Source organism: Nerophis lumbriciformis, linkage group LG07 (genome assembly GCF_033978685.3).
Source record: "Nerophis lumbriciformis linkage group LG07, RoL_Nlum_v2.1, whole genome shotgun sequence".
Lineage (NCBI taxonomy): Eukaryota > Metazoa > Chordata > Actinopteri > Syngnathiformes > Syngnathidae > Nerophis > Nerophis lumbriciformis.
Window position 1 is genome coordinate 44,129,773 of NC_084554.2, and position 13,468 is coordinate 44,143,240.

The following is a 13,468-nucleotide window of genomic DNA, read 5'->3' on the forward strand; positions in this document are numbered from 1 at the left end:
GAGAAGATGGACAATCAATCAGAGCCATTGCACAAACTTTGGCCATAGCCAGTACCACCATTTGGAATGTCCTGAAGAAGAAAGAAATCACTGGTGTACTAAGCAACAGACGTGGAACAGGTAGACCAAGGAAAACATCAGGAGTTGATGAGAGAAACATTGTGATGGCTACAAAGAACAACTGTTGGTGACATCAGCAACGACCTCCAGAGCCAGAGGGCAGGAGTGAAGGTATCACAATCTAATGTTGGCAGAAGACTTCATGAACAGAAGTACAGAGGCTACACCAGAAGATGCAAACCACTCATTAGCAAGAAGAACAGGAAGGCCAGGCTGGAATGTGCCAAAAGGTACAGAGATGAGCCTCTTTTATGGGACTCATGAGACAAAGATGAACTTCTTTCAAAGTGATGGAAAGGCGAACGTTTGGAGAAAGAAAGGATCTGCTCATAATCCCAAACATACAAGCTCATCTGTGAAACATAATGTCATGGCTTGGGCTTGCATGGCTTCTTCTGGGACGTCATCTTCATTGATGATGTACACATGATGGCAGCAGCAAAATGAACTCAGAAGTCTACAGAAACATTTTGTCTGCTAATTTAAAGAAAGATGCAACCAAACTGATTGGGAGATCCTTCATCATGCAGCAAGATAACGACCAAAACAACAAAGGAGTTGATCAGGGGCAAGAAGTGGAAGGTTTTAGACTGGCCAAGTCAGTCTCCAGACTTAAACCCAATAGAGCATGCATTTTACCTGCTGAAGAGGAGACTGAAGGGAATAACCCCCCAAAACAAACAACAACTGAAAGAGGCTGCACTGAAAGCCTGGAAAAGCATCACAAAAGAAGAATGCAAAAGTTTGGTGATGTCAATGGCTCACAGGCTTGATGCACTTATTGAAAGCAAAGGGTTTGCAACTAAATATTAAGTCTTATTCACTTTAATCTATTTTAAGTTTATATGTTCCAATACTTTTGCTCACCTAAAATGTTGTGTTCTATTACAAATAATGCTATCTTCTAAGTTGTGTATCAGATCCAGATGTAAATACCTGGAAATGAAAGCTGAAATGTTGATCTCTTGTCTCATATTCATCTTTTAATGTCAAACCCAAATGTTTTTAGTCTACAACAAAAATAAAGGAACTGGCCTCACCGTTCCAATACTTTTGGAGGGCACTGTATTTCGATATTTTGCTTTAGCCCTGAATTAACACTTGATGCATATAATCACACCAGTGTGATGATTTTGGTTGTACATTAAAACATTCTTGTTTATACTGCATTAATATATGCTAATATTAAACTTTCATGCAGAGAAAGAAATCCCAACTAAGTCAATTCACCAAAACTGTATTTATCAAACATTAATGTCATTTCAAAACAGAAAGTGCAAGATTGTCAGAGACATTTTAAAACAAGCTATTAGTGCACTTTTGTGCATGATGTCACTAAGATGACATCAAAACAACACTAAATTAAGGTGCACTTTTTGTACAGAACGCCACTACAATAGTTAAAAACAAATAAAGTGCACTTTTGTGCATGATGTATTTCAATAACTGTCAAATAAAAATTAGCAGCATAATAGGAAATCAAATAGTATATGTCCTTCGCTATGTGGTAGGTTACTGCGGACATTATGTCCTGTTTTCGACTATTTTTTTCATACGGTGTTGATGTGGAAATGGAAGACGCCAGGCTCAATTGGGTCAGTGCTGGTTGCTTGGGCATTTTGTTGGGTGTGGCACCGGCCGGAGATGTTGACATGCAGAGTTTCAAGCACTCCTTATTCTCTAGCGGGTGACTTTTCAAATGATGCGACAAATTAGTAGTGCAGCTACTTTTTGTAGCAACGTTTTTGCCGCATACTTGACATTACGGTTGTCTGTTCAACATCTTCCCGCTTGAAGCCAAACCACCGCCAGACGATGGACCCTGTGCTGTTTTTCTTCGGAATTAATTCTTCTTCCTCCATTTGTTACCAGATTGGCACCTTCTCTATCTCGTATTAGCACTCACACCGCTCCACTAGCACCACCTGCCACAGTTAACTTTACCCACGCCGCTACCTCTCTGCTCCGCGAGAGCGTATGACGTTGTACGCGCGACAGTATGTGACGTATGTAAGAAGGTGCGCTTGTTTTATGTCTCTGTGAAAAGGAGAGACAAGAAAGAGTGAGAAAAGCCTTTAGTGTATGGCCCGCAGCTAAAAGCAACTGCGTGAGAACGTATACTCAAATACTCACGATATAGTCATTTTCCACATCGCACACAGTCAAACCCGCGATATATCAAGTATATTTGATATATCGCCCAGCCCTAGTTCTAAGTGTACAAACCTTGACTAAAATAGACTTTTGAGTTTGGAACCCATTATTTTTATTTACATTGTTTCCTATTGGGAAATTTGCTTCACGATACCAACTTTTCTATTTACAAACCCTGTTCAAGAACCAATTCAATTCCTGAATCAATGTTCCACTGTGCTAATAATAACAACAAAAATAAGTGCCTTTAAATACATGGATAATGTTTATTTAGCCTTTTTATTAGACTAATTACAAATTACATTAGGACGTCACGTTTACACGCCCCATGTCTAAATTGTACAAGTGTCCTGTGATTAATGTGAGATCTCACCCTGAAACTAACCCAAATGAGGACACGCAGTATATAAAACAGATGCATGTATTCTTTTACCATAAAGATAAATAATTTATGTAATGGAATCAATATAATGCCCTACTAAATCCGAGTTAGGTCGCAGCAGTAGTTGTAGTGCTAAACTGTTTGCTTGAAGCTAACGTAAAGACCACATGGAGATAAAGAGTCAATCGGGGTCTACTTTGCTGCCAGAGAGTACATAAAGACCTTAAATGCTCTCGCCAAACGGAGTCAAATTGTGGATAAACAAAGTGTCGGGTGTGAGGCATGGCTTGGCCTTAATGAAGGGCAAATTTTGCGGAAGGCACCGTGGGGAGTCCACTTTAGCAATGCCCATATTGAGTGTGGGGCATGATGCAACATGTGGCAACACCAGAGGTGGCTGTGCGGTGAACTCCAGCTTGTGTCTTGTCTCAGCGCCACTGCGCGTGTGGCTGCTATGATAAATATTGCATGTATTTGCTTGTACGTATATTTCATGTTTCTGTCTGCAATACAATAGCACAGGGGTGTCCAAACTTCAGACCAGGGGGGCATTTTTATCCTCGAGTTGGTTTATGTTGCCCGGGTGCAACTGGTTGACAAGATCCATCCTTCCATCCATTTTCTACCGCTTGTCCCTTTTGGGGTCACGGAGGGTGCTGGAACCTATTCTAGCTGCATTCAGGCGGAAGGCGGTGTACACCCTGGACAAGTCGCCACCTCATCGCAGGGCCAGAAGATCGTATAGTTTAAAAGTGGTAGCAACAGCTGCCAGTTGTGGTGGCGTCGTGGCAACAGCAGAAGTTGGTTTGTTGGTCACCCCAAAGAAATTTGGCACCATTGACTGCTGTCTGTCTTTGATCGCCGACTTGATTAGCTAAAGGCATGTGTGATTTTACCACATAAAATTGTTCAATGCCTCTGGAAACCGAATTTAATGCTTTTCAATGCCATTTAAGGCCTTAATTTTTGTAAAGTCCATTTAATGACTTTTAATGCTTTTAAACGATCTGCGAAAACCCTAGTATATGAACGATAATAGAGTGATAATATAGATAGAGTCAGTGACGTGATGATGTCAGGTGAGGCCCCCGCCTCACCTGCCACCAGGAAAGAAAAAAAATGTAAAAAGAAAAAAAAATAATTAAATTGTTATATGTATTCAGTGATTATACTATGAAGTTATTCTCTATTCAACTTCACCAGTTTTAGATTATTTTTATTCAAAATCGCTGAATTTTCACATTTGCCGTTCAAATACTGAGAAGATAAGGTACGGTGAGTCACCAGCCAGTTGAGGCATGTCACTCAGTTGTGCCTCAACATGGATTGCGGACTCGGCTAACTGCTGGCCTGCTGTGCAGTGAGACCGTATTGCTATATGAACTATATTATACATTTCCATAGTTTAGTTAGCTGAGGTATATAATGTACAGTGTATTTTGTCAACAACTGTATGTGTGTAAAGTATTTCTTGTGCTGAGCAATCATAAAACTGCTGCGAAGACGCACTGTGTGAGGCTCGCAGTAATCCCGCCTCCTGGTGCCTGTTAATGCACCCCCGCCGCAGAATGCACACCCCGACGGGAGCGCCACACCAACCAAAGCCCACACCCAAACCCTCCACGTGCAAGACCGAATCCACCCAAAAAAAGTCACTTAGCAAGAAGCCAAAAAGTGCAAAAACAACAATGCTCGCGCCGGAGGAGCCGTGAACGACTGCAGGGACACAACATTAGGTACACCTGCAGACTGCAGCACGCATTTCATATTTCATTCATTCACAACTCCTCCAACACCACTGTTCCCGCACTTATAAGTAAAGGTAAGACCATAATAACGTTTTTTTAATTAAATGTGCTTTTTTGTGTGCTACAGTTTGTATGTGTAGAGTTAAAGTTAAGTTAAAGTACCAATGATTGTCACACACACACACTAGGTGTGGTGAAATTTGTCCTCTGCATTTGACCCATCCCTTGATCACCCCCTGGGATGTGAGGGGAGCAGTGGGCAGCAGCGGCGCCGCACCCGGGAATCAATTTTGGTGATTTAACCCACAATTCCAAGCCTTGATGCTGAGTGCCAAGCAGGGAAGAATGCTGGTTTGAGCTTTTAAACATAACCCGTTAACTGCTGCCAATCAAATGGTGAATAAGATACTCTTTAAGGTTCATATGTTTGTAAATCTGACTGTGATGAAGTCAGTGCCTCACCAGCCATGAACCTCACCGCACGTCACTGGATAGAGTTGTACCTCAACCTACGAGCACATTGCGTTCCAATACCACATCTCAAAGTAGTCCTACCCATTGGAATTAATTGAAATCAATATATTCTGTTCTTGGTCCTCTCAAGACACCACCATATTATCATTGTAAAGAGCCTTTTGATAAGAAAAACTAACTTTCAGATAATAAATGTTAACAAAATGCTTGACTATCCAGTTTGTTGAGTCAGGACTAGACAGCATGCAGCTACTCAATAATTTTATGGATAAACGTTTGTGGTTTGTGGCCGCATGCCGCAGACTGACTGCAGCAGGGCTTGATTCGCTGGTACAGCTGCTAACATGTAGGACATGTAGGACATATTTCTCTCTCCAATTTAGTCGTCTGCTTCTCCTCCGTTCTTAGTTCCGGTGCTTGGAGGGCAGGACGTCGATTTTTGAGCGACGCTCAAACGCACACGTTAACTGTCAAGCCTAAATGTATGTTTGTTTGTTGTGTGAATGAAGCAGGCAGAGCAGAGTGCAACAATATGTTAACTCCTTATTGCTCTTTACGGCACAGGAAACAAAGTGCCCGTAACTCAATTTTAATCATAACAAAAAGCCGAGAGACAGCTCGTATCTCAAATTACTCATGAGTTGAGGTGCCACTGTATTTTGATTCTTGTTAATGTTTACAAACTACCTGGACACAGGGGGACTTTAAGGACAAAAAATGCATTCTTTAAAAAATAAAAACTTTGTTGATGGTAGGTTTTGCTTTTGTTTAGTTATTGTGTACAATTGGCTTTGTTTTGTTAAAAAAACGGTATGCTGTATAAGAAAATAAGGAACTAGTTTAAATATTGCATTGATATCGTTACAGTGCCAACAGCAATGAACTTATATATACTTTTTACACCAAAAGCAATATAATGTAAAGTTTTGATATTTTTTTGTATATTTTGTAAAAAGAAATGCTGAAAACAGACATTACATATGTTTAGAGACAAAACTGAATGTCATCTTTGTGTTTGAGTGACAAAGTGTATTATTGTTACAATAGTTATTACAGGGGTGTGCAAAGTGTGGCTATTTGCGTACTACAGCTCAAGTTTTGCCAGGTTGTAACATACTGTCGTAAAAAAACAGGAAACAATAAGAAAAGATGGTATTTGGATACTAATAACTATTAATAATACAATATGACATAACACAAAGCTAACAAAGTATTGATGTACAGTTGTGGTCAAAAGTTTACATACACTGGTAAAGAACATAATGTCATGGCTGTCGTGAGTTTCCAATAATTTCTACAACTCTTATTTTTTTGTGATAGAGTGATTGGAGCACATACTTGTTGGTCACAAAAATCATTCATGAAGTTTGGTTCTTTTATGAATTTATTATGGGTCTACTGAAAATGTGACCAAATCTGCTGGGTCAAAAGTATACATACAGCAATGTTAATATTTGGTTACATGTCCCTTGGCAAGTTTCACTGCAATAAGGCGCTTTTGGTAGCCATCCACAAGCTTCTGGCAAGCTTCTGGGTGAATTTTTGACCACTCCGCTTGACAAAATTGGTGCAGTTCAGCTAAATTTGTTGGTTTTCTGACATGAACTTGTTTCTTCAGCATTGTCGCCACATTTAAGTCATGACTTTGGGAAGGCCATTCTAAAACCTTAATTCTAGCCTGATTTAGCCATTCCTTTACCACTTTTGACATGTGTTTGGGGTCATTGTCCTGTTGGAACACTCAACTGCACCCAAGACCCAACCCCCGGGCTGATGATTTTAGGTTGTCCTGAAGAATTTGGAGGTAATCCTACTTTTTCATTGTCCCATTTACTCTCTGTAAAGCACCAGTTCCATTGGCAGCAAAACAGGCCCAGAGCATAATACTACCACAACCATGCTTGACGGTAGGCACCATGTTCCTGGGATTAAAGGCCTCACCTTTTCTCCTCCAAACATATTGCTGGGTATTGTGACCAAACAGCTCAGTTTTTGTTTCATCTGACCACGGAACTTTCCTCCAGAAGGTCTTATCTTTGTCCATGTGATGTCAGATGAAACAAAAATTTAGCTGTTTGGTCACAATACCCAGCAATAGGCCATTGGAAACCTTGCACAAACAATCACTCAACACCCTTGACCGAAAACCACACCACCACCATCACTGTTTAGTTCTTCAAAAATATAGATTGTTAAATTTCGCTAACATTCAAAGATTAGCATCAATACGAATGGTCCATCGAATCCTAAATAACACTGCACCAGCGCCACTTAAGCACTTTGTCCAGTTTACATCTGGTGTGACAACTAGAAACACACAAGCCTCCACAGGGGGCCATGTTCTGTACCCAGATGTAAAACCTCTTTTGCACAATCAGCCTTTTCATATAAAGCGATAAAGGAATGGATTATTCTTAATTTACAATTGAACTTATTAAGAGGCTTTGGAGCAATCAAAGTTGCTCACACGGTCACTGAGGTGGGCACTATGATTGACATGTTAACTTAATGTGTATTATATTTATGCATGAGAAGATGTTATTGTAAGCTGTGAGGTGTGTCTGTTAAAATCATGGTTGTTTTTACAAATGATGACAGATGTGAACAAGAACATGTATTGTCTATGTGTGATTATGTAAATGAGGTGTGGTGGTAATGAAGGCATTTTATGACTTTTCTTAATTTGATTACATGCTATAGTATAATTGTATTGTTATAATTGTATTGCATGTTTTTGTATCTTTTTAGTTTAGGTAACTAGGGACTGCAGATGGAAATGAGCTATTTAGCTATAATCTGGTGCAGAACATATCTGTCTTTGAGCTTAATGTCTCTGTGCATTGATTGTCCCTTCAAATAAAGACTCAACTAAACTAAACTAAGTCAAATTGGATCATTGTCTACGACACACCTGATACATTCTTGGCATAGGTGTTGGGTGTCACTGGTATACAACCATAAACAACACTGTGTACAAGTCTAAAAGTGTATCAGTGTTACCTGACAGACATCGGAGCGGATGCCAGTCTTCCAGAATCCCTGGCTGCTGAGCTCCACTGTCACCTCGCGGCGCATGGTGTTCTTCTGACGGATCTTCTGAAGAGCTTCCTGCCAAACAAGTAGTTGGTCTATTATTTATCAATGGTAGCAAAGCCGGCGGGGACAGCACCTATCCGTGGAATACACACCCCAACTAACCACCGCCACCCCAGTCCCACGTACCCTCCCTCGCCCCCTTTCATTCCTGCTCTTCTAATGCTCGATATTTACCACCATGGGTCAGAGCCATTGTGTAGAAACTTTATCCACCAACCCGGACCCAGGACACGAAAGCATCCCCCCTACACAATCAGTACATGCATCCACCATGTCAGTGTGCGTGTGTGGTATTCACAATCAACTACCTTTGAGACGTGATCCGCCTCAAATGGAACGCCAGGAATTTATGCCTCGCAGAGGAAATAAGAACAACAAAGGCATGAATAAATAATGCCATCCTACTTTGAACTGCGCATCAAAGTGATCAAGCGCGCCCACACCGCCACCACACTGTACATGTGTGCACCCACACACACGATCTGTCCACTGCGTGTGCACGGCTCTGCGAGTGATTGTGTATGCATTCATGGAGCATGGTCAAGGGGCCGGCCCGGAGAACTCATGAATTATTATTATTTTATGAATGATGCTTGCTGTGTTTGGATGAAAAAAAGTGCCTTGCAAACTCTGTCATGTGACAAAATACTGACACGCTATGGTGTTGCACTTCTACTCATCAACCGTCAGAAATAAATGGCGAACATTTGTTTAAATATGCCCGCTATGTTTCCTGTGCGACTATTTTTCTTAAAAGTTCACCACATGGCGGCGCTGTTATCAAACTCTAAAGTTAAAGAGAAACTGCACTTTTTGGGGAATTTTGCCTATTATTCACAATCCTTACATAAGACAAGAACATTTTAAATAGTAAATAAATGCGATTAAAAGTCTGCTCACAATGGAGCCTACAGGGGTCGCTCTATTCTGCCTATATAGGCCTCAAAAAACATCCAAACAACTCCGATATGGATGAGAGTTGGTGAAAGACTAGCTTGTAGTTTGATTCTATTTTTTCAAAAATCTATACATACCATAAACCTGCTTATCTGTATTCTCAGCTGTTGCTTGCTAGTGAAAGTCACAACTATGGTACCGGGCTAGCCCTAAGAGGTGCTCTCACCCATCTTAAACCCAAAAGTGATGTTTTGAAAAAGACTGTTATGTATAGGGAAATCACTTACTGGAATCAACTTCCACAATATCTGGTATCAATCACCAGCATAATGGGTTTTAAGAATAGACTAAGAAAGAGATTATTCTAGATTGTACCTAATGTCATGACAGGTTTTATTGATTGACTATTTTATTGATTATGGGACAAGCAGTAGAAAAGGGATGGATGGTACTTCTTCGTCACTTATTTGTCTTTGGTACACTAATGTGTATATTTTAGGCCATTGGTTATTTGTTTTATTTTTGCAAAAATATATACAGTATATATATTTGTATATTGCTCTTTTTATCTTTGGTATGAACATTGCTATGTAAACTCAAAGTTATTGTTTTGGGGTTTTTTTTGGTTCTTTGTTGTTGCTATTTTTGTATTACAACATTTTATTATTTGATCATGTTGTACTGCATTGTAATCTTTTGTTTTGTGATTGTGTGATGTTTTTGCCTGGACCCCAGGAAGAATAGTCTCCACTGCGGTGTAGGCTAATGGGGATCCTTAATAAACTAAACTAAACAATAAGGTTTTATATACATGATGTAAGTATATATGTAATTTAGTAATGGGCACATTAATAATATTTAATATTTACGTATTTGATCATTAAGATTTAACATCACTGATTACTACTCACTGCAGACTTCATGAGAGTCAACAAACAAAATAAAACATCACTTAATGTACAATGTCTGCTGTCATTTGGATGCTGATGGATAAAATCTTGTTAAATTTCCGTTTAGATAAAGAATGAGTCATAAGTGTCTTTTCGTGTTTTTCTCGCCATTCCGGGGTCTAAATTGGCTGTCAAAGTGTATCAGCATGTCGGAATACGTCCTTGTCCTTCTATTATCCAGGTGAAAGGCATGATTTATGATCCAGAATAAATAAACGCGAGAAAGCAGCTCATCAGCTGATGTCAAAATACCCATACAAGCTAGTGAACACGGCGCAGTTATAAATAGTTTGTCTGCGTTAGCGCTTAAAATAACAATTTCACTAATACTTGGTTAATATTCAAGTCACGAAATGTAAATCGAGTACTGGTGGCGGTTTTTGAATGGTTATTTATTGTGTTTAACGGGTGGAATATTGGCTCCATTTTATTTACAAGTTAAAATGCATTAAAAAAAATACATTCTTCGTCTTGTCTTTCATAATTGTGAACGATAAGCAAAATTCCCCAAAAAGTGTGGTTTCCCTTTGATATATTAAATTATGTGTTAACCATAATGTGATACTTGAACATTTTCACACAGCTCAATACGCTCCTCGTAAAAAACGCTTGTAACTAGGCCTGGTCCTATCATCAATAAATCCAATTAATCGAACGATAAATAAAGATGAACTTGATTACTTTGCCATCATCGATTAATTATTAAGTCTGTGACAGTTTGTTTGCTCGTTTCCAATCAGGGTGAAGAGGTTTCACTCTGTGCTTCGGTCACAGCACCATTCATGTCTACCTATAGTTAAATTAAATTACCTCAGTGAAATTCCAATGCAAGTCGCATATGGGCAAAAAAATCGGAATTAACCTGCAGTCTGAACAAGGCGTTTGTCTCCGTGGGCGGAGGCAAAAGCATACTTGCCAACCTTGAGACCTTCAAATTCGGGAGATGGGGGGTGTGTATATTGTAACCCGGAAGAGTTAGGGCTGCAAGGGATTCTGGGTATTTGTTCTGTTGTGTTTATGTTGTGTTTATGTTGTGTTACGGTGCGGATGTTCTCCCGAAATGTGTTTGTCGTTCTTGTTTGGTGTGGGTTCACAGTGTGAATTTGTATTTGTAACAGTGTTAAAGTTGTTTATATGGCCACCCTCATCTTGGGAATCATTTTTGGTGATTCAACCCCCAATTCCAACCCTTGATGCTGAGTGCCAAGCAGGGAGGTAAAGGGTCACATTTTTATAGTCTTTGGTATGACTCGGTCGGGGTTTGAACTCACGACCTACTGATCTCAGGGCGGACACTCTAACCGCTAGGCCACTGAGCAGGTCATATAATAAAATAATATAATAGAAAATATGAATGAAAAATAATATATTGTGTATGAAAGGGTTACTTTATTATCATTATATATTAGACTTACATTAGTGCTTGATTTGGTCTCAAAATAATGCTGACAATAAAATTGTTCATTAAGGCTGTGAATCTTTAGGCACCACACAATTCGATTCTATTCGATTCTTGGGGGTAATGATTTGATTAAGAACAGATTCTTGGTTCAAAACGATTCTCGATTAAATACTTTTCTAATAACACCTGTTTCTCACCTTTTTTGTAAGGGGCGCCGGAAGTTGGCAGACCTTTCAGCGATCCTGTTCTGTCTCCCTGTAATGTTTGTCTGCTCTTGAATGGGATTGTGCTGAAAACTTAATTTCCCCTCGGGGATTAATAAAGTACTTCTGATTCTGATTCCTTCATAAAATAGATAAACAACGTTGATTCATTTTTATATTACTTAAAAGAAAAGTAGTTTTGTTTAATGAAATGCTTCCAAACATTTAATAAAGTCATATACAAATAAGGCAACAAGAGAAGTATCCAACATTATACTTTTCTAAAGGAAATCTGTACCACAAATAGATGAATCTACATAAACAATATGATTTTCCTTAGTAGCTGAACCGGAAAGATTTAAAATAAAATTTTTGTTTGTTTTTGGGGAGTTTTTTTTTTTAATCGATTTTTGATTTCTTTTAATTCTATTAAGAATTGTTACAAATACGAAACCCAATTAATTCTAAAAAAAAAAAAAATTGTACACCCCTATTTATACACAATATATTGTCCATGCCTAACTGTAACTTTAGGGTGCGCAGCTCAACCATCACCAAATTTAAAACACACTTTTAGGGGACTGACAAGCACATGAGCGTACAAATTTGAGCAAGATTGGTTTAAAAACATGGCCACACGGGGGGGACTCAGCAACTAATTCTCCGTAGGTCATTTGTCTAATGATTATTTAAAATGTGAGCATATCTGTGTTGCGTGTGCTCGCCTGTCTTCTACAGCATTTTGATAACAACCCATGGTGTGCTGATAGAGACGCCGCCAAAGTCCTGATTGCGGGCGGGATACTTATTCAAATGAGAGATGAGACAATAAAAAGAAGAAGATAAAACACAAAAGAAGCGCTACAAGCTGCCTTGACAAGTCCCTTTGTGCGTTTCTATTAAATCACATAATATTACGCTACTGCAGGCGAAATAGAACAATAGAACTAAGTAACACACCTGTCGTGTGTTCCAGTGTGCATGTAGAGTATATTCCTGCTTCTGTAATTGCTGCGGTGCAAGTTGACAGTAGGACAGTTAGATACTGAAGGTTGGGGAGCTACTTGGGAAAGCAGCTAATTTAGTCCAAGTTCTTGTTCCTTATTGGTGTAAACTGTCACCAGAGAGCGAGTAGTAAGTGTATGCGCTGGAGGGAAGAGGGTGGATGGAGTACATGTACACCACTTAAACTACAACCACTACAACTTTTTCACCCTCGTTGCTGCTAAAGACCTTCACACTCAAGGCTGAGCCGGTGAGTGTGCACGTTGTGTACATTACTGTATGCAAAAGCACTTAGTTTAGTCACACGCTGAATGAGAATAAAGTGGGTTCAAGAGAGAGCAACAATAATTCGCTGAAAAGAGATCAGATGTGCTCAGGTGCTTAAGGTCAGTTGTTCTCAAACTTTTTCACCAAGTACCACCACAGAAAAAACTTGGCTGTCCAAGTACCACCATAATGACCAATATCAAAATACAGCAGCGTAGTAGGCTTAAATATTCACTAAAAACAAGTAAGATGTTTCATTCAACAAGTATATTTAATATTTTTGACCACTGTAACATTACACACAGTTTGAACAGGAACACTGTGTTTGAAAATAGGAAATAAAACAATGTACTTTAATCAAGTGAGTCTTTGGCGTACGACGAGATGGAGCCCGCGTATCACTGGCATCAGAGTCGTGTATAAGAGAGTATGGCCAACTACAAAAACGGGCGCCATGACTGCTGCTAAGGACGTGTGCGGCTGTGCCCGGATGCATGCAATTGAGAACAATAATAGCACATGCAACACAGTAGGGGTGAATGTATTGACACATGTTCACTCTTTTGTGTGAAGCGCATCAGGAGTAGAAGAGTCACGCAATGTAGTGTCCTCCTTTTTCACATGACTGTATGAAAACATGGCACACAAGTGCTGGTTATGCTTTGTTAGGGAGTAAGGTTTTGTTTTTAGTAGGGCTGTCGAAGTTCATGCTTCAACTCTTGCGATTCATCACAAAACATTGTTAATAACTAGGGTTGCACATCTCTCTC

At 39.5% G+C, this 13,468-nt stretch overlaps 1 protein-coding gene across 2 annotated transcripts in view; it reads right to left on the minus strand.

Moving 5' to 3' along the window:
* The window catches only part of drosha (drosha ribonuclease III), a 298,514-nt gene that overhangs the window by 219,354 nt on the left and 65,692 nt on the right, over positions 1-13,468 (minus strand). For both annotated transcript variants that reach the window (XM_072913522.1, XM_061965099.1), the window contains exon 16: positions 7,879-7,986. In XM_072913522.1, the coding sequence (XP_072769623.1) occupies positions 7,879-7,986 (108 nt within the window). The remainder of the gene's footprint in view (positions 1-7,878; positions 7,987-13,468) is intronic.